Source organism: Cavia porcellus, unplaced genomic scaffold (assembly GCF_034190915.1).
Source record: "Cavia porcellus strain 051 isolate PalLab524CR breed Dunkin Hartley unplaced genomic scaffold, mCavPor4.1 scaffold_9, whole genome shotgun sequence".
Taxonomy (NCBI): domain Eukaryota; kingdom Metazoa; phylum Chordata; class Mammalia; order Rodentia; family Caviidae; genus Cavia; species Cavia porcellus.
The window spans coordinates 45,931,418-45,955,563 of NW_026947492.1; the positions used below are offsets into that span (position 1 = coordinate 45,931,418).

The 24,146-nt window shown below is 34.0% G+C and overlaps 1 protein-coding gene and 1 long non-coding RNA gene across 4 annotated transcripts in view; one reads left to right on the plus strand and one right to left on the minus strand.

The window, feature by feature from the left end:
- Grm5 (glutamate metabotropic receptor 5) overlaps positions 1–24,146 on the plus strand; it is a 478,225-nt gene that overhangs the window by 403,880 nt on the left and 50,199 nt on the right. For all 3 annotated transcript variants that reach the window (XM_063256291.1, XM_063256289.1, XM_063256290.1), the window contains exon 8: positions 23,124–24,063. In XM_063256291.1, coding sequence (XP_063112361.1) covers positions 23,124–24,063 — 940 coding nt within the window. The remainder of the gene's footprint in view (positions 1–23,123; positions 24,064–24,146) is intronic.
- LOC134477674 (uncharacterized) overlaps positions 1–24,146 on the minus strand; it is a 56,725-nt gene that overhangs the window by 17,083 nt on the left and 15,496 nt on the right. The window contains exons 2-3 of the long non-coding RNA XR_010049804.1: positions 5,531–5,612; positions 4,450–4,528 (exon numbers count right to left, since the gene is read on the minus strand). This is a non-coding gene — a long non-coding RNA (uncharacterized LOC134477674). The remainder of the gene's footprint in view (positions 1–4,449; positions 4,529–5,530; positions 5,613–24,146) is intronic.

Below are 24,146 nucleotides of genomic sequence, written 5' to 3' on the forward strand. Positions count from 1 at the left end.
ATTTAAAATGTGAGTTTGGCCAGAAATAAGCTCTAGTAAAACTTTTGGACTACGAAGACAGATATGAGGAGATCTTGACTGCTGAGAAGGAATAAGAGAATAAAAAAGATGGCCTGAGAGCATCACAAGAAGCAGCAAGTTACTACTCTTTGCAGCCTCAAAACTGCAAAGGTAAAAGACTGCTTTGAGAAGAAAGCTGTAGAGTACCATGTTTCAGAATGGCAGTGGCTATGCCAGGTTCTGGAATGGCAGTAACCACATCAGGTTCCAGAAGGGCAAAAGCATAGAACATTTGTTGGGGCTGGGGATTTAGCTCAGCAGCATAAGCACCTGCCTTGCAAGCAGGCAGTCGTGAGTTCGATCCCTGGTACCGATAAAAACGAAAAAGACAAAAAAAAAAAAAAAAAAAAAAAAAAAAAAAAAAAAAAAAAGAAAAAAGAAAATCTGTCCCTCAGAATTGGATTCAGACTGCTCAGCAATATACAGGCACTTGACTCTTACAGTCAAGAAAGAAGCAAGCCTAGCTACTGTTCCAGCTAGCATCAACCCTTGGCAAAATCCACATGGTGCTGGTTTTAAGTACATGCAAAATGCAAGAGTCTGAGGTTAAAAAAGCTTCCAACTAGAATTCAAGTAGGCCTAGGATAACATGCCTCTAAGAAGGTAGTATGTGAAATGGTGAAGGAGAAGCCAAAGGTATAATAGAGATCCCAAAAGTTTAGAAAAGACAGAAATGTGTAAATCATCTGAGGTAACCTGTAAGGAGGAGCAAAATCAGCCAGAGAGAAGTCATAGGACCAACAAACACTAGAAATGCTGCAGGAGTAGAATCATATAAACCTTTTGGAGCTTACAACTGGCCACAGATCACGTTGGAGGCTTCACATGGAATTATAGGATTTATGTTTGCCCTGCAGGATTTTGTACTTGCCTCAGTCCCATTCCTTTGTATCCCTGTTTGTAACTTTGGAATGGAAATATTTATCTTATGCCATTGCATGTTAGAAGTGTTTAACTTTCTTTTCACATGTGTAGGACTCACAGTTAAGGGTTTTCCATATATCTTGAAGGAGAGTTGAGGCTTGGACTTTTCAGCAATGCTGAAACTGTTAAGACTTCGGCAACTAAAAGTTGTGCTAACGTGTTTTGCAAGAAAAGATTACATGAGTCTTTGGGGGATCAGGGTCAGAATGTTATAATTTATGTTTAGATGTCCCCCACAAATTTCATGCAATCATCAGGGTGGGCTTCTAGAGTTTATGGTTATTGATTCATGGTCCAATGTTATGATTCTGATGTGAGTGCTATATCCACTGTGTGGTGAGCAACCTGCATACAATATAAAGGAAGGAAAGAGGTTTGCTCTCTTCTCTTTGTTTTTGTTGCTTTTGCTGCCTTTTGGCCATGAACTGTTCCTCCTCTGCCATGCCATCCTGCTTAGAGCCAGCTGATTATAGACTGAAACTTCCATAAACCAGGAACTAAATAAACCTTTCCTTGCTTAATTCTTGGAATTGGGTATTGTATCACAATAACAAGAAAAAAGTAAGACAGGAATATGTTTGTGCACAATTTGGCTTGCAAACTGCACCAGATGATGAAGAAAATGAAACCATATTTCCCACAAAATATGAATATGGCCATGTTTTCCAGAATTGAGGAAAAAATTAAATTCTTGAACCAAGGTACCACTGTACTTATCTTTCCTATTACATCTCTTCAGCAGTATACACATCTGTAATCCCAGCACTTGGAAGACTGAGGTAAGAGTATTTCCATGAGCTTGAGGCCAGATGGATTATACTATGAATTCAAAGCCAGCCTGAATTACAGACCGAGACCTTGTCTCAAAACAAAACTTTAAACACCCCACTATTCTGTCTCCTCTTTCAGTTAATGATACCACCATCTCATTATTGCCTCAACCAAAGAGAAATCAGTCATTTTAGACTCTTCTATTCTTGACCATCTATGCTTAGCCATTTATTAAACTTGATTACTTAAATTGCTAATTATTCTAAATTTCCTTCCTTCCTCTCCATTGGTACAACTTCATATTTGACCTTTTTTTGTTTGTTTTTTGCTGCCGAGGATTCAACTCATGACCTCACACTTGCCAGGCAGGTGCTTAAGCCCCTGAGCTAAATCCCCGGCCCCCATATTTGACATTGTGATAAATTATTTTGCTTCCCCAGTTATATGCTACATAGCTCTAGGTCTACTATTTATCTGCTACTGGATCAATATATAAAATAGGCATATATTTTTCTTTATATTGCCCATGAACAGAAAAGAAATATCTTTCCTTCATATCTAAAGTTCATAGTTAAGTCCCTATAACAAAAGATAAATTAATAAAAATCTAGTACAGATATATATACACACTATATGTATACATATATCTTACATGATAATAGGATAGGAAATTTCATAAGGAAATTAAGGCTGAAAGAGACAGATATGCTCATGTAATTTTATGCAAGATTTGATGAAGTTGCTAGACATAAAGAAGTATGATTAGATTAAAAAAGTATGATAAAATAGTAAAATGTGGAGGTAAATCAACAAGGCTTGTTTGTGCAGATTCCTCTGCCAATGAAAGTTCAATGACTTCCTTGAGAGGAGAAAGCAGGAGGAAGATGAGTGTAAGCTTCATGATTTTTCTATTTCTCAAGTGCTATAGAGACAGTGTGTCCTGAATGCATCACTCGATGCTTGGCTTCATGTCTGTAAGATACATTCTAAGGTTTTCAAAGTAATACATAAAATTTTCTCTCTCCTTCAATTCTTATAATTGCTCTAATTTTAGTCACTAACCCTTTTTACTTCTCATTTTACAGTATGCTAGTAAAGCTATTTATAATTACCTATACACATTATTTTATTCCTTCCTGTCTGTACATAAGTTATTTTTTCAGCCCAGAATGTGTTTACTCTGCTTTCTTCAGCTGAGCAATTATTACTATTCTCCATTCTGCTCAGGTATCACCTTCCCCTTGAAAGCTTAATGTACTTAAACTACTAAGTCCCCTCTTTTATATTTCTAAATTCTATTTCTTTCTTTAAATATTTTTCAATACTATTTTTTTCATTTTTGTAATCCCAAAATGTAACACAATGCATGACATAAAGTAAACATCTCTCTAAATATGTGTCAAACAAAGAGAATGTTATAAATGAAGGCTAAGGTATGTATGTTTCAGCTAGCTGACAAAGAGCATCTCTGAATAAAGAACTTGGCTTTTATCCTAAACAGTGTAGGTCCAGTGGAGATTTTTAAATGAAAGTATGAAATCTGCCTCCATGTTTAAGTGTGAGAGTAATTGGGGGACAATGGATTGGAGAAACGTCAAACCTGGAAAGGTTTTCCAATTGATTTATGAAGTTTAACTTTCACTAAAATATCCAGCACTTTTCCAAAGAAACTATAACTACTTGGAAGTTTAGTTCACTGACTTCAATTCAAACTAAGGGGTCATTTAAAATTGCTAGTGAGCTGGTTATTCTGTTAGCTTCAGCTATTCCAAAATCTGTCTCAAATGTTTAGGGTTTACTTTAAGAAATACCACAAGTCTTTCTTTTAACCAGTTGGCTTTCATTTACTCACTTCAGACAATTCAGGCCAACTTTACATTAATGCCATCATATAGAAAATAACAACTAACACAAATTAAATGCTTCTCCTGTGGCAGAAAATGTTTGACCCATCAGAAAAATGTCCTTTAATTAATCCTAACAAAACCCTGTAAAATTTGTAGTATGTCTAAAAGATATAGGCATACCTAGAAATAAGTAATTGCTCAAAAAACACCTAGGAGTTGCAATCAACTGATATTAATTTTTATCTATACCTTATTCCATATACTTTTGCATTTGTGTGTTTGTGTATTTTTATGCAGAATGATACTAAAATGAAGAATAAGAAAAGATACTTATGAGTTGTGCTCTTGCGGATTATTGACATACAAACATGTGTGTGTGTGGGTGCATGTGTCTATAAATATACAGGAATACAGCATTGAATTATAACAATATATTATCATTAGTTAAGTCATTAAAATAGTTTTTAAGTTTTCTATATTCTCAATGGCAACCATAAATTTCACAGAATGCATTAGCAGAAACAACATAAAGAAAAGTACCTGATCTGAAAACCACGAGAACAAAAAATACAATTCTAAGTGAAAGTTGAGAGCAGGTCATAGGTAACATCCCAAGTTAATTAGTTTTCACAGAGGATAGCAGATAGTGACTCTTTATCCAAAATTACCACATACCTATGCTAGCAATTAGTAGACAGAATCTCTGCTGTAACACAGATGATCATTCTAAATATGGTATTGACAAATAATAAGATGTTGAGTGTTTATAACCAGAATGTTGTGGAAACATGTCAGTGAAAGCTAGTGTAGGTGAGATTTAAAAGTGTCTCTTAGCTGATGTACTTACCATAATGAATGAAAAATGACTGCTGAACAAACTGAAATGAAAAAAGGCACAAACACAGGAACCGAGGACAACTGAGAGCCTGAGGGAGAAATGATACAGAAAACCTCAGAAACCTGGGCCGACTCTTGGGGTGCTTTGTAAACTATAGTAAAGACTTTAGATTTACCCAAAGTTAACTAAAAACTATTTATTTATTCATTCACCCATGGGATCATCTAGTCATTCATTCAATAAATATGGATTTAGTGCTTTCTCTGAGGGAATGAAAAGTATCTTTTCATTTCACCTTCCCTAGATTTGTTTGCTGAGGCTCCTATAGCAAAAGACAGACTGACAAGAGAAAAGTATACACTTTTGTTCAGTATGAGTTTTTCTTTTTTTTTTTTTTTTCCTTTTTGTAGGGGACATCTCACTATGTTATGCAGAATAGTCTCAAACTCCTGAGCTCATTCTCTGACTAGACACTTAAGTAGCTGGGAACACAGTTGTATCGCACCATGCCCAGCTAATATAAATTTTATGTGACTTAGGAACCCCTCTAAGGAAATGAGTGAGGACATGAAGAAGCAGTAAATGTGTTTTTACATTAAATTTGAAGGATAGGACTGAGGATTTAGCTCAGCAGTGTAAGCACCTGCCTGGCAAGCACAAGATTGTGTTAATCCTTGGTCCACAAAAAAAAAAAAAAAAAAAAAAAAAAAAAAAAAAAATATATATATATATATATATATATATATAGAGAGAGAGAGAGAGAGAGAGAGAGAGAGAGAGAGAAGGAAAGTGAAGAGTTGCAGAGAACTGTGACAGTGTTATCACAATTTTAGATTTACCCAACACCAAGAAACTGAGTGGCACTTAGAAAGGTGGAGGGAACCGGACTGAGCAGGTTGAATTACAGGGCAGCGCGGGTCATGGTTAAGCATAGGGTGTTTCAGGCAGCCTGTACAAGCAAAGCTAACAGATGCAGGATGAGAGAGCTACTTAATGTAGGCTATCCATTTTGATTTTAAATTTCAGTTCCCAAAGGTTTGTTTTCCTCAATAATAAAATCATAGAGTGAACTAGGGTAAACTTATCTTACCTGGGCTCCTTTATTTTGAGTGATTAAGGATAGCTGTTTCCTCAAAGTATACCTGAGAAATCTTTCACATGAGTCTTAGGACCTGTTTTAGGGAGAAGGATGAGGGAAGGTCAGGCATCTTCCTTGCAATTGTTGCTTTTCAAATTCCATAGATTAAACTATTTAGTTTTCCAAAGTACCATATTTTGAAATAGCATGTCACAATCCCATCATAGGCAATATGCTAAATGCTGATACTTTCTATTAATAAAGCAGATAAAATTATTTGGCCTTATGATGTCTACATTCCGGCAGAGAGAATAATTTTCAATGTAAAAATTATCTCCAATATTACCCAAAAATTGAATAAGAAAGGATATATAATCCTGGTTGGCAACCTTATAATTTACCTAGTCATAATTTGGAGAGTGAATATTATTATAAAACATGAAGTGGAAAGATGATTTCAGAATGTTATCTCACGAAACAGAAGAGGTCAGAGAGAAATTACAGAAATACTTTCAGTTATGTCTGAAATATGTATGTGTAATCAATTTGTTATTTGAAATAAATGTGAAAAATGCTAACAATGCTTAAATTTGTATTTTTGATTTTAGTGTTAAACTTATTTGCATACCTAAAATTCTTTTAATTTAAAATATTCCTACTGTTTGAGCTACTTAAGTAATACTGAAAGATAAGATGTAAAAATAAAGCCTGAATTAGGGCTTGTAAAAGATGAAAAGAGAAGCCCACAATAATGTTACAAAATAATGTTACTGTATTAGTAACATTAGTAACATTAGTAATAGTTTGGTCTAAGATAGTATAATGAGATTACAAACTAATAAAGATATTTTATTATAAATTTAAATAGACAGAACCAGGCAATGAATTCTGCAAGGAAGCAACTGCAGTATTGTTTGGTTTGGCAGGAAAATATGGAGAAAGGCAACAATTTGATGTGGTATTCATACTCAAAAGGATTGTCTAAAAGCCTCTGCCAAATGCTTGATTGCATACCATTTCCTGCCACACATTCACAAAAATGTATATTAGAAAGAGGTCTTTAATTTGTGTTCTGTCGAGGAATTGAAGATATGATGTAAATAGTAGATCTCTGAGATCCTTAGCTTTCCAGGCCAAAGCCACAGAAACACTTCCAGGTAGGTTTGCCAGGCTCTGGCACCCACCCAATAAACCCAAGTGAAAAGAAAAAGCAAAAACAATGTAGCTTTCAACAAGTAACTCAGTGGGAAGCTTTATGACAGGAAGTTAGGATGGTTTCCTGCTTTTCTTTCAGAAAGAAATGTAACTTATTTAAGTGCAAAGTGGTAAAATGGAAGGAAGGCAGAGCACATCAACATTTTAATGTTAACAGGAACATTCTCAGGGAAGTCCTTTTGGTTTCCTCAGTTACCTAATTACTTTGGAGGTTGGACCCTTTGTGTCATCACTTAAGAGGGAAAAAGTGAACAGAATCAAACAAAAAAGACTTGGTGGGAATCTGGGAGGGAGTAAAGGATGAACTCCAAGGGGGTGTAGCCATTGACAGGTTTTGTAACTCCAGCATTGGAGTTACAATCTCCTTATAAATGTTTCTTTGATTTGTATTCCTCAGCTTGTTCTAGGTGATAGGAGTATTTTTGCTGTTTAAAAAATAAACACATTAAATGAAAACATGAGAGATCAATTTTTATTACCAATAATAATAATTACTATCTTATCTTTTTTTAATCTGAGGCAGTTACTATTATAAAGGAATTAATTAAGCCTCATGAATATTCTATAAATTGCTCAAGATCATAAAACTTCTGGAAAATCAGGTCAAGAATTAAGACTTTTTCCCTTATCTACAATCATATTTTCATATATATTTTTAGGAAATCAAAAAAAGTCTCATATCTTCAGAAAATTACAGAAACAAAAAAAATCAGCTTCAAATTGGTCAATAATATCTCCATGATGTTTTCACATTTTTATAATAAATGTGCTTAAAATGTGCTGGCTATTTGATTATTATAATTAAAATAGGAAGAGAAATAGAAGAATAAAAATTATCTCTTTAATAAATGATGCTACAAAAACTGGTTTTCCATATGCCAAATATTGAATCTGGACCCATGTCTCTCAGCAGGCAGTAAACCAAAATCAAAATGGATCAAAGATCTAAGTATTACAAGAGAAATACTTAATCCGATGGAAAAAGGAATAGGTAAAACTCTTAAAGATATAGGTGTAGGCAAAGAATTTAAAGAAAAATCTGATTCCAGGGGAATTATTACAAAGAATCAACAAATGGGATCACATGAAATTAAAAGCTTTTGCACAGCAAAGGAAACCACCACAGAATGAAGGGCCAACCCATGGAATGGGGAAAGATTTTTACCAGCCATTCCCTAAAGAGAGGACTAATATCTAGAATACATAAAGAACTTAAATAAATCATATTGACCCCCAATTTAAGACCCAATCATTAAATATGTGTTTCTGATTCTTTTGGAAAGATTATTATGAGATTAGATGAAAAATTTGTTTAATTTTTATTACTTCAGTTATAGTACTCTGCAAATATTAAAAATAGAACAGGTTTACAGAATCATGTTATGTACTTTCTTAGTTTCTAGGTGAAATAATAATGTGAGAAGGAGTATATGCTGTACATTTGGTTATCTTATCATTCACTCCATAATTCATTCAGCAAAAATAATTCTATTAAATTTTTACTTTTTTCCATACCGTACTAAATTCTGCTGCTAAAGGTATGAAGTCTCCTGACTTTCCACTTAATGAAATCATATTTGTATAATAGAAGGATGATTTGATAGTTTGCATTCAGAGTATAGACACGTACAGTGATTGTACCATGCAGCAAATGCAATTGTAACACGAAAGATGTAACTATTCACTAAGGACTATTTGTTTCAACTAGATCCCAATTTAAAGCTTGGTCACAGTGGTGTCAGAACCACAATGCTTACTTTAGAGTTTCTAGAAACTACCAAGAGATGCATACAAAGACTTCAATGTAGTCAACATGCCTTGAATAAAGTACAAACTGAGTTAATATTTGTCTAATGAAAGAACAGGAGAGGTGGAAATGAGGATACGAAGAGTACATATTGATTACTATATAAATAACGGTAAGAGAGAAGATTAGCCAGGTTTTAGAAATTTAAAAGTACCTTCTGGAAGGAAAGCAAATCAGTGTGAGAATGAAGTTAAGTAGGTAACAGAAGAATTTTCCAGCAGAAAGAAAAAACAAGAAGGAAAGATGTATGTCTTAGAGAAAATGTATAAGTATCTAAAAATAGTTTTCCAACATAAAGCTATTAACAGGAAAATGTATTATTATTTCACATTTACTATTTATTCTTTATTATTATTTAACTTATTATTGTTGCCTTTTTTTTTTTTTTTTTTTTGGTACTGGGGATCAAACTCATGGCAGACACTTGTGGCATTGAGCTAAATCCCCAGCTCCTTATTATCTAAATTATTTAAATTTATTATTGAAGCCTGTATTAGGGAAACAATCTTTTTCTAAATATCAAACATCAGCTATAAAAGAAAGTAACTGTATAACAATACAATTCCCAGATCTCTGAGTACTTTCCAAATTTCTCTTTTTAAATATGCTACATAGATACTTTTCAATATAATCTAAAGAAGTTGATTTATGATGAATAGTGTAAATAATATAGCTGAGGGTTTTGATTGTGTATAACATATGATGCATAATTCATCTTTATTTTCTCCTAACAGCATAAAGTTTTATTTATTTTCTCCTAACAGCATAAAAATTTTGCAGTTAAGTCATAGTCTTCTTCAAACCGCTATACCACTAATGACTCATTATGTGACACTAAGCAAATTCTTTTCTTTTCTGGGCTTCAGCTTCATTTTTAATAAAATGAAACTAGTTAATTCACAGGATGATTGTAGCTATTAATAACATACAAATAGTTCAGTACTTATTGACTGTTCACATAGTTTAACTATTATCACCCCACTGGTATTAAAGTTTTAAATCAGGTAGGTTAAATTAGGAATGAATGAATGAGAAAAATGGTCAAAAATATCCAACCTGTCTTTATTGAATATCTTTTACTTTTAAAAGTAATACCTTTGACTAACCAAATCAATGGTACAAAGTAGGTTATAATTTTTATTTGTTGAACTAAAGTTACTTTCATAAACGTCTCTTTGAACTTCACTAACTTATTTTCTTATCTGATTTAAAATGAATTATTTACAGAAAATCAATAGTGATCCCAAAAGTTAGTAAGGTAATCATGATCTATGACAATCTTTACTAAAAAAGGCATCTGTCATCTTTTTTTATCTTATCACTGTTAAACATATCATATTACAGAGATACATGCATACCCATGTTTATAAAAGTATAATTCATAACAGCTAAATCTTAGAAATGGCCATATTTCATCAACAGATGAATGGAAGAAGACAATATGGTATTTATACACAACCAAATACTACTTTGTCATAAAGAAATAAATTTGATTTATGTGTAGGAAAATGGATGCACCGTCTGACTAGTAAAATAAATCAGACAGACAAGTCTAAATATTGCATGTTTCTCTTATATGAGAAACCCAAAATAAAAATAAAGAGCAAAATAACAGATACATAACAGGAAGCAGAAACAGAGAGAGAGAAAGAGAGAAAGAGAGAAAGAGAGAGAGAGAGAGAGAGAGAGAGAGAGAGAGAGAGAGAGAGAGAGAGAGAATCTTTCCCAAATAAGAAGGAGATCAAGAGAAGGAAGAAGAGGAACTGGAAGGCAGGGAAAGGGAATGAATAAAGCTTGAAGATGTGTTATGCACATTACCAACTCTCCATAAGGAATGGAATGATTATATGATGCAAGTATTTACTAATAAGGAATAAGAACTGGAAAAATTAAAACCCACTAACAAATAAATATATAGTTTCTGATTTCCTTATGACTTCACACAATTTTGATGTATTCCTCATTGGTAAGAAAGTAATGTATTTGTTAACCTTTTCATAAGGGTCTAACATCTATATTCTTCAATTTGTTTATACATTTATAATTAACAGTATGTTTGAAGTAACAACCACAATGTAATTTTGAAATATCCCAGGGTTCAGGTTTGGTCTTCTCTTCTTTCTATACTTGTTTTACTGGTGATCATAACCACTCTGTTATTCTGAAATAACATTCACATATTAAAGATTTCTAAATTTAACTTTCCAGCTCAGACTTCTTGTCTAATATAATAAATACTTCAAATTCTACATTTCTAAGCTAAAGTACAGGTCTTTTCCATGAATCACCTGAATATTCTATGATTATTATTCTTTGTTTCATGTGATGTCATATCCATTCTTTCAGTAACTCAGGCCATTTATCAGGAAATCCATTGCCTTGGTCTTCTCATGCTAACTCTACCACTGGTCACTCACTACCTGTACTTTGAACTCCCTGGTACTAGCAATCATTATTAATCACTTCTACTCTGAAACAGTGACATAACTTCATAACCACATTCGTTCCTTTTTCATTCCTTAACTTTATTTACACTCTCTTTTCACTGCCCCAAGCAAAGAAATCTTTTTGCAAAGTAAACCAGGTCATGTTACTACATTGTATAAGAACCTGCAAAAGTTTCTCATCTCACTCAAAGTAGAAGTCAGTTCTTACAAATGTGTTCTATATGCTGTGTCCCTTAATGTATCTGTCCTACTTTCTCCTTTACTTCATCTGGGCCTCATCCCAAAACACTTTTTTTTTTCTTTTTGTACCTCCATTATAACATCAAAACTTTCCTTTCTTAGGGTTATTACCTTTGCTGTTCTTTGTCTCAGTGGCTCTGCTCCAGGTCCTGATATGGCTCATACCCCTTTCTCTTTTATTAGTCATCTATCTACCCTAAGCAACCAGTTGAATACTAAAAACTATCCCTTTCTTCCTAAGTCAGTTGTCTTGCTCTACTTCATATAGCCTCTCTTAACATATGATCATTTATTTTTGTTGATACTGTATTGTCCGTTTTGTACGCCTCGTTAATTTGTGAATACAAAATCCTAAAATACGTTTTTACACTCAAAAAGTATTTACAGAATGGAAAAAAGAGACCACATCCATGTGTTTTAGGTACTTATCACCTACCACAATAAGAACTTCATATTCTGCCAATAATCCTCCTGATGAAAGGTTTCTGCCATAGTATAAATTACTGAATATTATGGCAGTGGTGTAGCATGAAGGAATGCCAATAATCCTAAAAAAGACACTTACCCTGATGACTACTTCCTCCTCCTTCCCACTCAGCCCTGATTACAATTTCCCCTTTCCTTCCTGTGCCCCTGAAGAAAATTTCAATCAGTTCTTCACCTGCCATCAAGTGATTGTCTCAAACTCCACCTCTGGCCAGAAATCATAAAACCTGCCATGCTTATCCCTGGTCAGCGGAGAAAGCCTCGCCTCAAGAGTTGCACATTCCTCAAAAAGTCCTCAATAAAAGTATTCTTTTTTTCTTTTGTTTTGCCTCTCTATGGCACTGGAAAACCTTAACACTGACATTCACAAAAGGTTAGAATCATGATCTCCACAGGAAAAAAAAAAAGATCAGAAATAAAAAAAATCAGTGCTTGTGATCACACAACAAACTGTAAAACAAGGTTCCAGCCTTGTTCTCTCTTGCTGTAAAGTTCATTTCAAACAATATGCTTGATAAAGTTGTTCCCCTTAACATTGAGAACACTCACTGACTTTTTAAATGAGATACTAAGGCTCATACAATGATAAACTATAAAAATCCTTTTTACTTTTCCAATTTTTCAAACTTCATCAATTTACAATTTTCTTTTCCCACTAAATGATCGTGTATTACTGCCTGCATGTACACATTCTTTACCCTAGGGTTGGGGAGGAGGTGGTGCTGACAGCCCTTCTCCCAGTGGAACTTTTCAAACCAGGTTCTAAAAGAAAATATAAATCAGTTGTCATATTGTCAAACCATGCAATAAAAAATGTGTACTTTGTTTTTCACAATGATAAATCTGATCTGCCAAAACAATGTCATCATGATCAAAACCACTCTGATATAGCCCAACTGAAGAAAATAATGTGGTTTCATTGATTTTAGCTTTTGATAAATGCAACTTACCCTCAAAATTATCACATTTCTTCCTAAGAGCATAAAACATTATAATTTAGTGCTTACCACTAAATTATATAACATATTTGGAGAATGTTCTATAAAGCATCGGTATATTTTATAATACAAAACAGATAAACGTCTTTGATCTTGACACCTCTTAAAAACTGCATTAAGTCGAATGAAAACCTCTTAGAGCGTTAGTCCCTGTGTTGTACTCATGAATAATTTAAAACAATATAGTATCATTTACTCGGAGCTGTTTTTATAGGGAAGAAGTTAGGAAAATGTAACAGGCTGGCTTTTCCCCCATAGACTGCAGAACAATCTAATAAAACACATCGGCAATTTAGCATATGTGGAGTCACTTCTGGTTTACATATATGGTTCTTGTTGCTTCTCTTTTCTCACTTCATAAGTATCATGCCACTTTTCAGATTACATCTGTATTTATATCATTCTCACCCAAATCTTAAAATTGTAGGTAGGCAGATATTATCATCTTCCTTCCTAAAGCTTTTGCTGATTTTCTACCTGAACTCTCAGCAGTAATTTCTGGAGACATTATAATTCTCTTATGACAGTATTTTACTGTGCTCTACAGTTATCTCTCTGCATATCTGTTCTGCATGTTGGCTATTTATCTACATGTCTTCTAATTTTCCATGCTTGTATTTTTTCCTTTGTTATTTCTTTAGATACTGTTTAGTTTCAACTCTATCTCAGTTTTCTTAATCAAAACTAGATAAAATAGTGGTCCCTATCGCATAAGAATACTGTGGTTATTAAAGAAGTTAATTAAAGTTAAGTGCTTATCATGAAGCCAACAATAGAGTCACAAAGTCTGAGAATGTGGCCAACTCTCTATTTTAAAAGAGGAACTACTGTCTTTATATCACTATGATGCAAACCTGAAACTCAAAGTAAAGCAGATGCTCAAAAGCATGAACTAAAAATTGAGCGAATACTCTAGTTGTACTATCTGAACAATTTTTAATTTGTTTCATTGGTGGGTCAAAACATTATTCTTTCTCCAAGTATGCCTTTCCTATTTTTATGGATTTTGTTTTTGTAATTTTTTCTGTAGTGAAACTAAGCATTTTAGTTAAATACTTAACAGTAGCACACTTAAAAAATGCAATTTTGTGCAATTTAAAATTTAATAACTAAGAGGCTTGGGAAACAAAATAGAAGGCAGTTTGTATCACAGTATGTATACTGTTTTGCAACCAGCCTTAAGAAGAGTGATGCAAGCCTAAGTCTTAGAACAATCCTGGCTTGTCTCAAAGGAAAAGAAAATCAAGGGTGTATGTGAATACAGAAGGAATACAGCAGTGCTTGGAATGACAATGCAAGAACTCTGAGTCATAAAATCAGATAGTTTTTCAACATTTGGATGGGATGATAGCCACAGAGAAAAATGCTTTTTCCTATTTTTAAAAAGTAGAAAAGCAATGTACTATAGAAATTTATGATAAAATACGAACAATAGCATATATGTGTAAAATTCTAAGGATACTCATTTATTATAAAGAGATAACTTAAATGTTTGATTCAAGTAAAATACAAAAATTTTGAGCATTTTATAGCCTTAGCCTTTTCCAGGCCATTGAAAATTTAATTTCCTATTAGTGAATTCTTCTGTAGAGACATACCAAGATTAAAACTTTCATTAGAGAGGGAATTCTGTTTTCTACTTTCATTTTATATATGGAAACATTAAGACACAAAGAAATGAATAAAAGATCTATTTTCATGGGAAATGTTTGTATGCAAACTGAAAAATTAGTATATTTTCTAATTGTCATTTGTCCTTTTTAATGTAATAATTTAATTATTTTATGTATTTAACTGTGTGGTGCACGCCAGGCACTGTGCTTGGGGCTACAAATACAACAATGTGCAACGACATAGTTTCCTGCCCTCAGCTTGCTTCTTTCCACATGCAATGGACAGAAAAACAAAAATACAGAAGAGGAAACCCTTTGGCTACAAGGCAAGAGGCAATTATCACTTAGGCTCAGGAAATAAGAAACAATCATCCTCAAAGAATTGGAAAATGGAATAATGAAGAGTTAGTCAGTGAAGAGAGATATGGAAAAGTGGAAAGAGAGAAAAGTATTTTAGTCAGAACATTTTATTATTTAAATCCATATGCTGTGTTTTTCCATCCTTATTCATCTGCAGTATCATCAGAAGTCATATTTTTCAAAGCTGTTCCCTACAAATGTGCATCTGTGATCACCCTTCCCTTTAGCATTCTGCAGTACTATTAAATCACTCTTTATGTCTTAATTATAAAATAAATCTTGGCATGCAATTTTAAATTTTCCTATAAAATATAACCGATGGAGAACAAAAATAAAAACTAAATAAAAAATATAGCTGTGAACTTTCAGCTCCTTAAGGGAATTATATTAAGGGCAGCTAAGACAAAAATGTGTAATAAACCATGAAGGCTGTGAAATAGAGCGGGTTCAATGATGAATAGATGTCTAGGAGTCTATTCTGTAGTAAATGGGTAATGCTGTTTTATCAACCATTGTTCTCTTGTGCTGTGGATAATCTGTGCCAATTCTGAAAATGTTCAGTGCTAGAAAACTTTAGGGAAGTAAATCAGCATCTAACCAACTCATATCAATATCCAACCAACCGCCTTCAACAGAATAGGATAAGAATCTTGCCAAACAATTTGAACCAATGATATTTCTCAAGAGGAAGCAAGCATTTTCGTCAGCATAATAATTATTAAACACTTGAGCAACCACTATGCTCACCTTGAATTGCAAGACAATGTTCATTAATCATATTTTTTTTTTTTCCTACTGAGTAGCCTAAGGACTTTTTTTCTTGGGATCAATTGATCAAGCTTTCTGCCTCAGTATTGCAAAAATAAACAAACATGGGAAGTAAGTAAATATATAAGCCCAAAGTTTTAATTTCAGGAACAGGAAGTTAACATGTATTAGTAAGACTCATATTGTCTCTCTGTAAAACAGAGATAATGATAGTTACCTCACTTATTATACAGTTTACATAAAACCTCATGGATAGTGCATACAGAGGCACTTAAGTATTCATTTTCTCTGGGTTTTTGGCACTGACATAGATTAAAATAAAACAGCCTTGACCAAAGCAGTTACTGATTAAACCTGTCTACAAATTAGGTGGAGGCTAAATATTTTGAGAGAGCAATCATTGGAATGTTTTATTTCATTCTAAAATAATGGAAAAAAAATAACTCTAGAATATGCATTTCCAACAGAGAGGCTTTTGGTTGTTGCTTTTTTATCTACCTTCAATTTTTAAAAAAATGTGTTGTAATTAATAGCCTTCATGGGAAAATGAGGCTGAACTTTAATCAGATGTTACCTGTTAAAAGAATAATTTCTGTTTACTGCCTCCTTTTTATTCTACTCATAGAAGAAATGATTTATGCACATGTAACCAATCACTCAAAAAGATTAATCAATCATTAAATAAAACACAAATTAAGTGAGTAATCAGTACCAGAAATATTACTAATGTGGAAGGTATGACACTTCACAAAATTAAGCCTCTGAGCATCTCACCTAATTTTGCTTTTTCTAAGTACCAGACACTTGCCTGTAACATTCAAGGGTAGTACATTGAATTTAGCCCTTTGTCTCTAAACATACACACTTCTGTAGCTTTATAGTTCTCAAAGGCAGCAAAAAAGAGGGTTGAAAATGACATGACTTGATTCAGACATGAGAATAAGAATTATATTATTTGATTATAGTATATAATTTGGCAAATTTCTAGGACAACCAAATGAGTGATATTCAGGACTAAGGATCTTTCTGAAGCCAAAGAGATGGACTTGTAACATTAAGGTGCTTATAGTCAAACAAGAAACAGAAAACTCAATGGGATAATTAACCAAAATTACACACAAATTAAAATTATAGTTAGTGCTACAGACAAAAATGTAGTATCCACTACAATTCATATACCACTTGCAATTCTTCCAAACTAAGGAGGTAATAAGAAATTGTAGCTGAATCTAAGTGAATAGAAAACATAAAAGTAACAAAGATATGTCTGTTGTGGAAAAAAACCAAACCAATTCAGATAGAATATGAACAGGCACAGAGAAACTGGAAAGCAACTCATTTTTATGTTACTGGGCTAGGGGAAACTGAGTTCCAAATCACCAGCCCCATCTTGGAGTTAAACAGACACACATGTTTTAAGGAAGTACAAAAGGCTGGTAGCAGGTTGTTTTATAATTGGTTAAACAGACTGGTTCATACATTGTCAGGCAGACTTATTCCGAGCTGAAAGGGGGTTTCTTAAGGTCAGGGGCTTGCGTGAACAGGAAGAATCAATCACAGTCTTTAACGAAGCCAGTCTGTCCTTGAAGCAAGTTAGCACAACAAGATGTACTTTCTGATTGAGTTTATGTCTGTCTTACAAGCTGCAGCTGGTGTGGCAGATCTCAAGCCCAGCTGAGTCTAACCAAGCTGGAGCTGCCTTTCCTACTCTTAACATACCGTCCAGTTATAAGTTTTAAAAATTGCCTTTACATGTTCACTTCAGAAATAATTCTGGGTCTATACACCCCTTAATTCCCAAAACATCCTAGAGATCCAAATCTAAGGAAATAAAGAAGGGAGGGAATGTAGATTAAAGGTCGAGCATATTGAAAGCAAGCACAGCATTTTTAGCCATCAGTCAATACCCTACCCTCTGAGATGAATCACTGCTCGTCTGAAATATAGCACCATAAGGGTTAATCAGACAGACCGGCAATGGAGAACATACACATCTTACTCTCAAATATTCTCAACAACACTAATTTTAACCAAAAGTACACAGAATTTGCAGATTTTATTAAAGAATTTCTGCTCAGCCTGATTTACAGACTATAAGACATCTTCCCTTCTCCTCTTCCACTTCATAGATACTTGGAATAAAGTTTAAAAGTGCAACAGTGGGAACTATTAACTGTAGTAATATAAATTATGTAAGATTAATATCTCAAATGACTTGAATTGAAAATATGTTTTTAGAAGATTAAGTGAACTTCAAAAACTGCTATCCATGTTTGTTGTATGACTACACCACTGTATATCCCATTTATCTAACTGAAGAATAGATGATACTTTTAACATATGAGCAATAGATTTCAAAGCATAGGGTATTTTCTGGTGACTAAACATGTCATGGTCACTTTCAGTCTGTTCCACATACAGTTTACCTTTTCTGTCTTCCTTATTTCTCTGGATCTGAACTGCTATGATGTTGTTTTGGGAACTCAAGGTATGCAGACCCAGAATTTTTTCTGAAGTGAACATATCCATGGTAAGCATGGAAACTAGCTGTGACTGAACATCATCTTAGAGGCTCAAAAATTCAATGAAACATTTTGCTATTAGATACATGTAAAACACAGTGGTGGAGTCATACAGCAAATGTGAATAACCACTTTGAGACTTCATCTTACTTTTAAAAAACTGTTATATTTTCAATTCATATAAGTTCAAGCTGTGAAATTGTGGATTATTCCAAAGACCCTGAAATTATGGATCAAGAGAGAAAGGGGAAGAGAAAGAGATGGTTTAGCTATCCAAACCATCTTAGAACATCAGGCATGGTTTGCTAATGTATGGTTTAATTGAATTTTAGAAAAAAAGTAATGATTTCCATCTTCACAGAATCAGAAGATGCTTGTTAGGAGGAAACTATGAATAAGATTGTTTAAACTGAAATGCAATATTATTCTAAATCAATTAAACTCCTAAGCAATCTATAAAATTTACACTTTAGCTTCTTAGTGAACCTCTACATATACTTCTATAAGCTTACTATTACACTGTGAAGGAAATAAGTAAAAAAAAAAAAAAAGAAAATGTTTAATGAAAAATGCCTAGTAATTAAAAGAGAATAAAGCAGAAATTTAGGATCAATTACTAGATGTTTGTAGGCTGATGCACATTTTAGGGGCATTAATCACAGGGAATTTAAATTTGTATGATAACAAAGTTACCACTGCCTCCAGATTATGAGACTTGATACAACATGATCCATGTTAGGAAGGACACTATTCCTCCAAAATATAGATGTTAGAGCAATGGAGCAACTTAACATGCAGTGGTATAGTATCAGGAGATAGACTTGTAAACCTGAAGGTTGATCTCTGTGTAATATATTTGGATAAGGAAAGAAGAAAGAAGAGGGAGGTAGAGAAGAGAAAGAAAGGGAGAGGAAAAAGGAGAAGGATAAAGAAGGAAGGAAACAAGGAAAATAAAGAAAAGTGAAAAAAGAAACGAAGGAGGGAGGGAGGGGGGAAGGAAAGGAGCAAGGGTTATGAACATAAGAAAAGAGAAAAATGGACTGCAACGACATTAAACTAGAGTGGACCATGCAGTTACCACTGTCTTCTGGCTTCTGGTCTCCTGAGCTCTGACCAGAATCTCCCCTACAGAACAGCCCAAGCTGTTACAGCTCTATGCATTTAGACAACATCTCCAAACCTTTCCAGACTCTTTCCATAAGCCACTGCCAAAGGCTTTTGAACCACATGGCCAGATAGAGTCACAGCATCCCACTCCTCTGGTACCATATTCTGTCTTGGTTACTTTTTTCTCATTGTTGAGAAAAAATACCTAACACCCAAAATTAGGGAAGCGAAGGTTTATTTCTTACAATTTTGGAGGTCTCAGTCCATATTCAGCTGGCTCCAAGCAGCAAGACGGAATGGTGGGGCCACAGTAAACAGTAAACCATTGGCAGAAGAGAAAAACCATACCTTCTGCCCCTCCCTTACACTATATCCCTGACCCTCCTCTGGGTGAGTGTAGCCCTCACACCTTCACACCACCAATACCAGTGCCAGACAACAAACTAATCCTAAATGTCAGATTCAGCGCCACCCATGATTACATGAGGTTTAAGTTGGGGCTCTTTCAGCACACTATAACACCCCACCACAGAATAATGAGTCAAAATCTTCTGAGTTCAGTCCATTGAATAATATTTTTGTAGGCTTTCCAAATAGTGATGGTGCACATCTATTTTTGAAATTGTAGTATGTCCTTCAATTAAAAGTTTCAATAATTATAACTCTAGTGAGAGTCTAATTTGCTCTCCCAAGAGAATAGTTACAAGAGTATCTTGAGCAATGGTAGTATTTGCTATCCCAAGAGAATAGTTACAAGAATATCTTGAGCAATGGTGGTATTATTAGACTAAACATAAAGCTTTCTGAGTGGTACACATTAAATGGAAAAAATTATTTTAATGTATAAATTCAGTTACATTTATGAAAATAATGGTATCATATTTGAGGCATGCCTCATGCATATTTCTTCAACACATAAACCTCATTAGCTTTCTTTGCTTCACACAGGATGTTAATGGGTTGCATATGAAGATTTCATGGATATATTTGACACAAAAAATAATGGTATATGTTATCCTAAAGAAATTAAGGTGCTAATTATGTTTAAGAAAAAATGATTAAGAATTATATGTTTCCAAGATAGATAACTATACTACTAATCTCTGTTAGTTCATCAAAATGAGCAGTTTATGCTGTCATTGTTTGACTGATCATTTTTTGTGCGTAGGTCTTGTAATCTGAACAACTACTTCTAAGACAGCAATATGCAATATATTAACTAGTGTTAATTTCCTACTTTTTCAAAATTCTATATCCTTTGTATTCTTTTTTGTTTTTCTTTTTAAAATACGAAAAAGATTAATCAGAATAGTAGAAAAATGGAGCAAAAGAAAAGCTTTTAAAATAAATGTATCACTTGAGTTAATTCTCTTAGCTAGCAAAAGGATTCCTGCCTCATATATCACATAACATTATTCTAACAGAAAATTCTTTTTTTCCCAGCAAATTCTCATGAATGTTAATACCTCATGACACAGCAGTAGAAGCAGACTTGTGTATAATTAATTATAATAGATAATAAATTTTGTTGTCAAATCAGTGCTGTTATGCAGAAATGAAGATAGGAATGATTAATTTTTTCCTTGTGCAAAGTACTTTGTACAAGGAGTAACTTTGTAAATATAAACCTAAACTCTAATATACACTGAAGTATCAGAGATTACATTTTAAAATATAAGCATCATATCTGAGTGAAGAGTATGACTAAAAATTTGGACACAGATATGTTTATTAGAGAGAGATACATTCATAATTATTGGTATTATACAAAAAATGTTTATATTTAGTCTGGTCTATACAAAATTTTTTAGTTTAAATAGTTTTGTTTCAGTATTAAAAGCACAATTGTTTAGAGTAAGAATATATCTTTTATAGAAACAATCTGCTAAACTATGCTGAGAATTTCAGTCTAACATAATAAATTTAACCCTAATTCTAATAGTATCATCTGAAATCTGAGATCCTGAGATTAAAAGTATTGCTATGAGACGAAAAGGCATTTATTTCATTTTCATAGCAAAATTGTCCTTGCACATATTCTTAAAGAATCACATGTTTCTTTCCCATCATTCTTTATTGTTTCCTGCCTTTCATCTAGCAACCATTGCTACTCAAAGTCATTTATTGCAACATCCATGATCATGGGGCATATCTAGGTAACAAGGAAAGCCTTGTAGATTAGACAAAGAGATGTGGACACACATTATCCAGAGCTGGTTCCAAATTGTGGTTTCATTGTATTCAGGGACTCAATCCCTCTGTTTTTCATTCAAACTCTGAAATGTCTTTAAAGCTACCTATAAGTCAAATACAATTGTTGGAACTTTAGTCATCAAATTATATTTCATGCAGCAGAGAGAGAAAAGAAGGAAAATAAATAAGATATTCTCCAAGATTAATCATTTTCCTTTAGGAATCATCTATTTACATCTTATTGACTAAAATATATTCATATGCTACATTTGACTGCAATAGTTGCTGGAAAATGTAGAATTTTAGCAGTATCTTCCATCTTCCCAAATGAAACACTGGTTTCTGGGGATTAAGGTGAAAATATTTTTGGACAATTGGAAATCTTTGTCATATTTCTCAAGTATTCAATGTAGCAGATTATTGGCTTCATTTCATACTCAATGAAGCTATCCTAATTCAATTTTCTAAAAATTCTCACTGATGGGAATAATCCTCCTAGAGAAATAGTTCCAAGTTTTGCATATCAGGACCAATTAGAGTGGGGTTTTTTTTTGTTTGTTTGTTTTTGTTTTTTTGATTTTAAATACTAGAACTCAAACTCAAGACCTTGCACTTGCCAGGTAGGTGCTGTGTCACTGAGCTATATGCCTGGCCTAGAATGTTTTTTAGAAACTTTAATGCTCAACTAATGCTCAGGCCAAGTACCAAGTATGTCAGAAAATCTAGCAGGAAAATCCAGACCTTAGCATTATATATATATATATATATATACATTTATAGTGTACAGCTAAGTTTGAGAACCACTTTACAAAATAAACTTAAATAGAAGATAGGTAACAAATATTACTATATGCTGTTAATCAAATTATACTAAAAACTGCATGACATGTGCAGATAATAAAGTGAAGAGAATAGGCATTGTCCAAGATTTCTGATTATCTGCCTTTTCTTATTTTAAAAAATCATTTTTTAAGAAAGTACTCTTTTTTTTTTTTGGTACTCAGGATTGAACTCATGACTTTGTGCTAGCCAGGCAGGTGCTTATGCCACTGAACTAAATCTCCAGCCCCTAAAAAAAAAATCCTTTTTTAAAATAACATCTTTTCTATAATACCTAAATCATAGAATTCTCTAAAAATCTGAACTTTTATTTGTTAATGTTGGTCATCTTTGATTATTTTTGCATAATTCCACATCCATTCAAACATTCTATATGGTTCTTAAGTAATTCTCAACTTTGTCTATATTTGTCAGTTTGGTATGCACACAGCAACCAAACTGATGCTTAAAATAACATCCACAAAAATCATGTGATTCCTCAATATCAACCTCTACAATTTACTGTTAGTATAGAAACCTTTGACACACGAGATTTCCCTCCTGCCTCGTCCTGAGTCTCTCAAGGCACTATTGTGCGACCATCTCCTATCTTTTCCTTTCTTTAAGAGTTAACCTCTGTCGACCAGTCCTCCTGAACTCCATGCTCATTCAAGCCAACACATGTAACTGCTAATTTCTATTGTAGGGGATTGTTTCCGCAGCCTGAGCCAGTACCCTTGACCTTTATTATAGTTAACAGTATTTAAAAAAAAAAAAAACCTTATTTTTATGAGGGCAGACAGCACTAGTATTGTTTCAGAATTTAGAACAGTTTCTATAACAGAGTATTTAGTAAATACTGTATGGATTTTCTGAGTTAGTTTGGGAAGGAAAGAATAGTTTGGAATATAGAAATTAAAAAGATAGGTGACAAATTATAATAGCCATATCCATCTACTTGTATCTTAGGGATTTGTGAGCCAAGTTAATTTATCTCCCTCTTTTTCATTATGTGTCTGTTTGTCTGCAGGTTGTGATTTGATCCCAGTACAGTATCTTCGCTGGGGTGACCCTGAGCCCATTGCAGCTGTGGTGTTTGCCTGCCTTGGCCTGCTGGCCACCCTCTTTGTCACTGTAGTCTTCATCATTTACCGTGATACTCCAGTAGTCAAGTCTTCCAGCAGGGAACTCTGCTACATTATCCTTGCTGGCATCTGCCTGGGTTACTTATGTACCTTCTGCCTCATCGCAAAGCCCAAACAGATTTATTGCTATCTTCAGAGAATTGGTATTGGCCTCTCTCCAGCCATGAGCTACTCAGCCCTGGTAACCAAGACCAACCGTATTGCAAGAATCCTGGCTGGAAGCAAAAAGAAGATTTGTACCAAAAAGCCCAGATTTATGAGTGCTTGTGCTCAGTTAGTGATTGCCTTCATTCTCATATGTATCCAGTTGGGCATTATTGTCGCTCTTTTTATAATGGAGCCTCCTGATATAATGCATGACTACCCAAGCATTCGAGAAGTCTACTTGATTTGTAACACCACCAATCTAGGAGTTGTCACTCCTCTGGGATACAATGGATTGTTGATTTTGAGCTGTACCTTCTATGCGTTCAAGACCAGAAATGTTCCAGCTAACTTCAATGAAGCCAAGTATATTGCCTTCACAATGTATACCACCTGCATTATATGGCTGGCCTTTGTCCCAATCTACTTTGGAAGCAACTACAAAATCATCACCATGTGTTTCTCAGTCAGCCTCAGTGCCACAGTGGCTCTAGGCTGCATGTTTGTGCCGAAGGTGTACATCATCCTGGCCAAACCCGAAAGAAATGTGCGCAGCGCCTTCACCACTTCTACTGTGGTGCGCATGCATGTAGGGGATGGCAAGTCTTCTTCTGCAGCCAGCAGATCGAGCAGCCTGGTCAACCTGTGGAAGAGGAGGGGCTCCTCTGGGGAAACTCTAAGGTAAAATTTGTGGGAGCTTTGTGGGATATGGCTGCTAGAGCTGAAACAGCACAATTTGCTTCCAAAGTCTTTTAGATGAGATC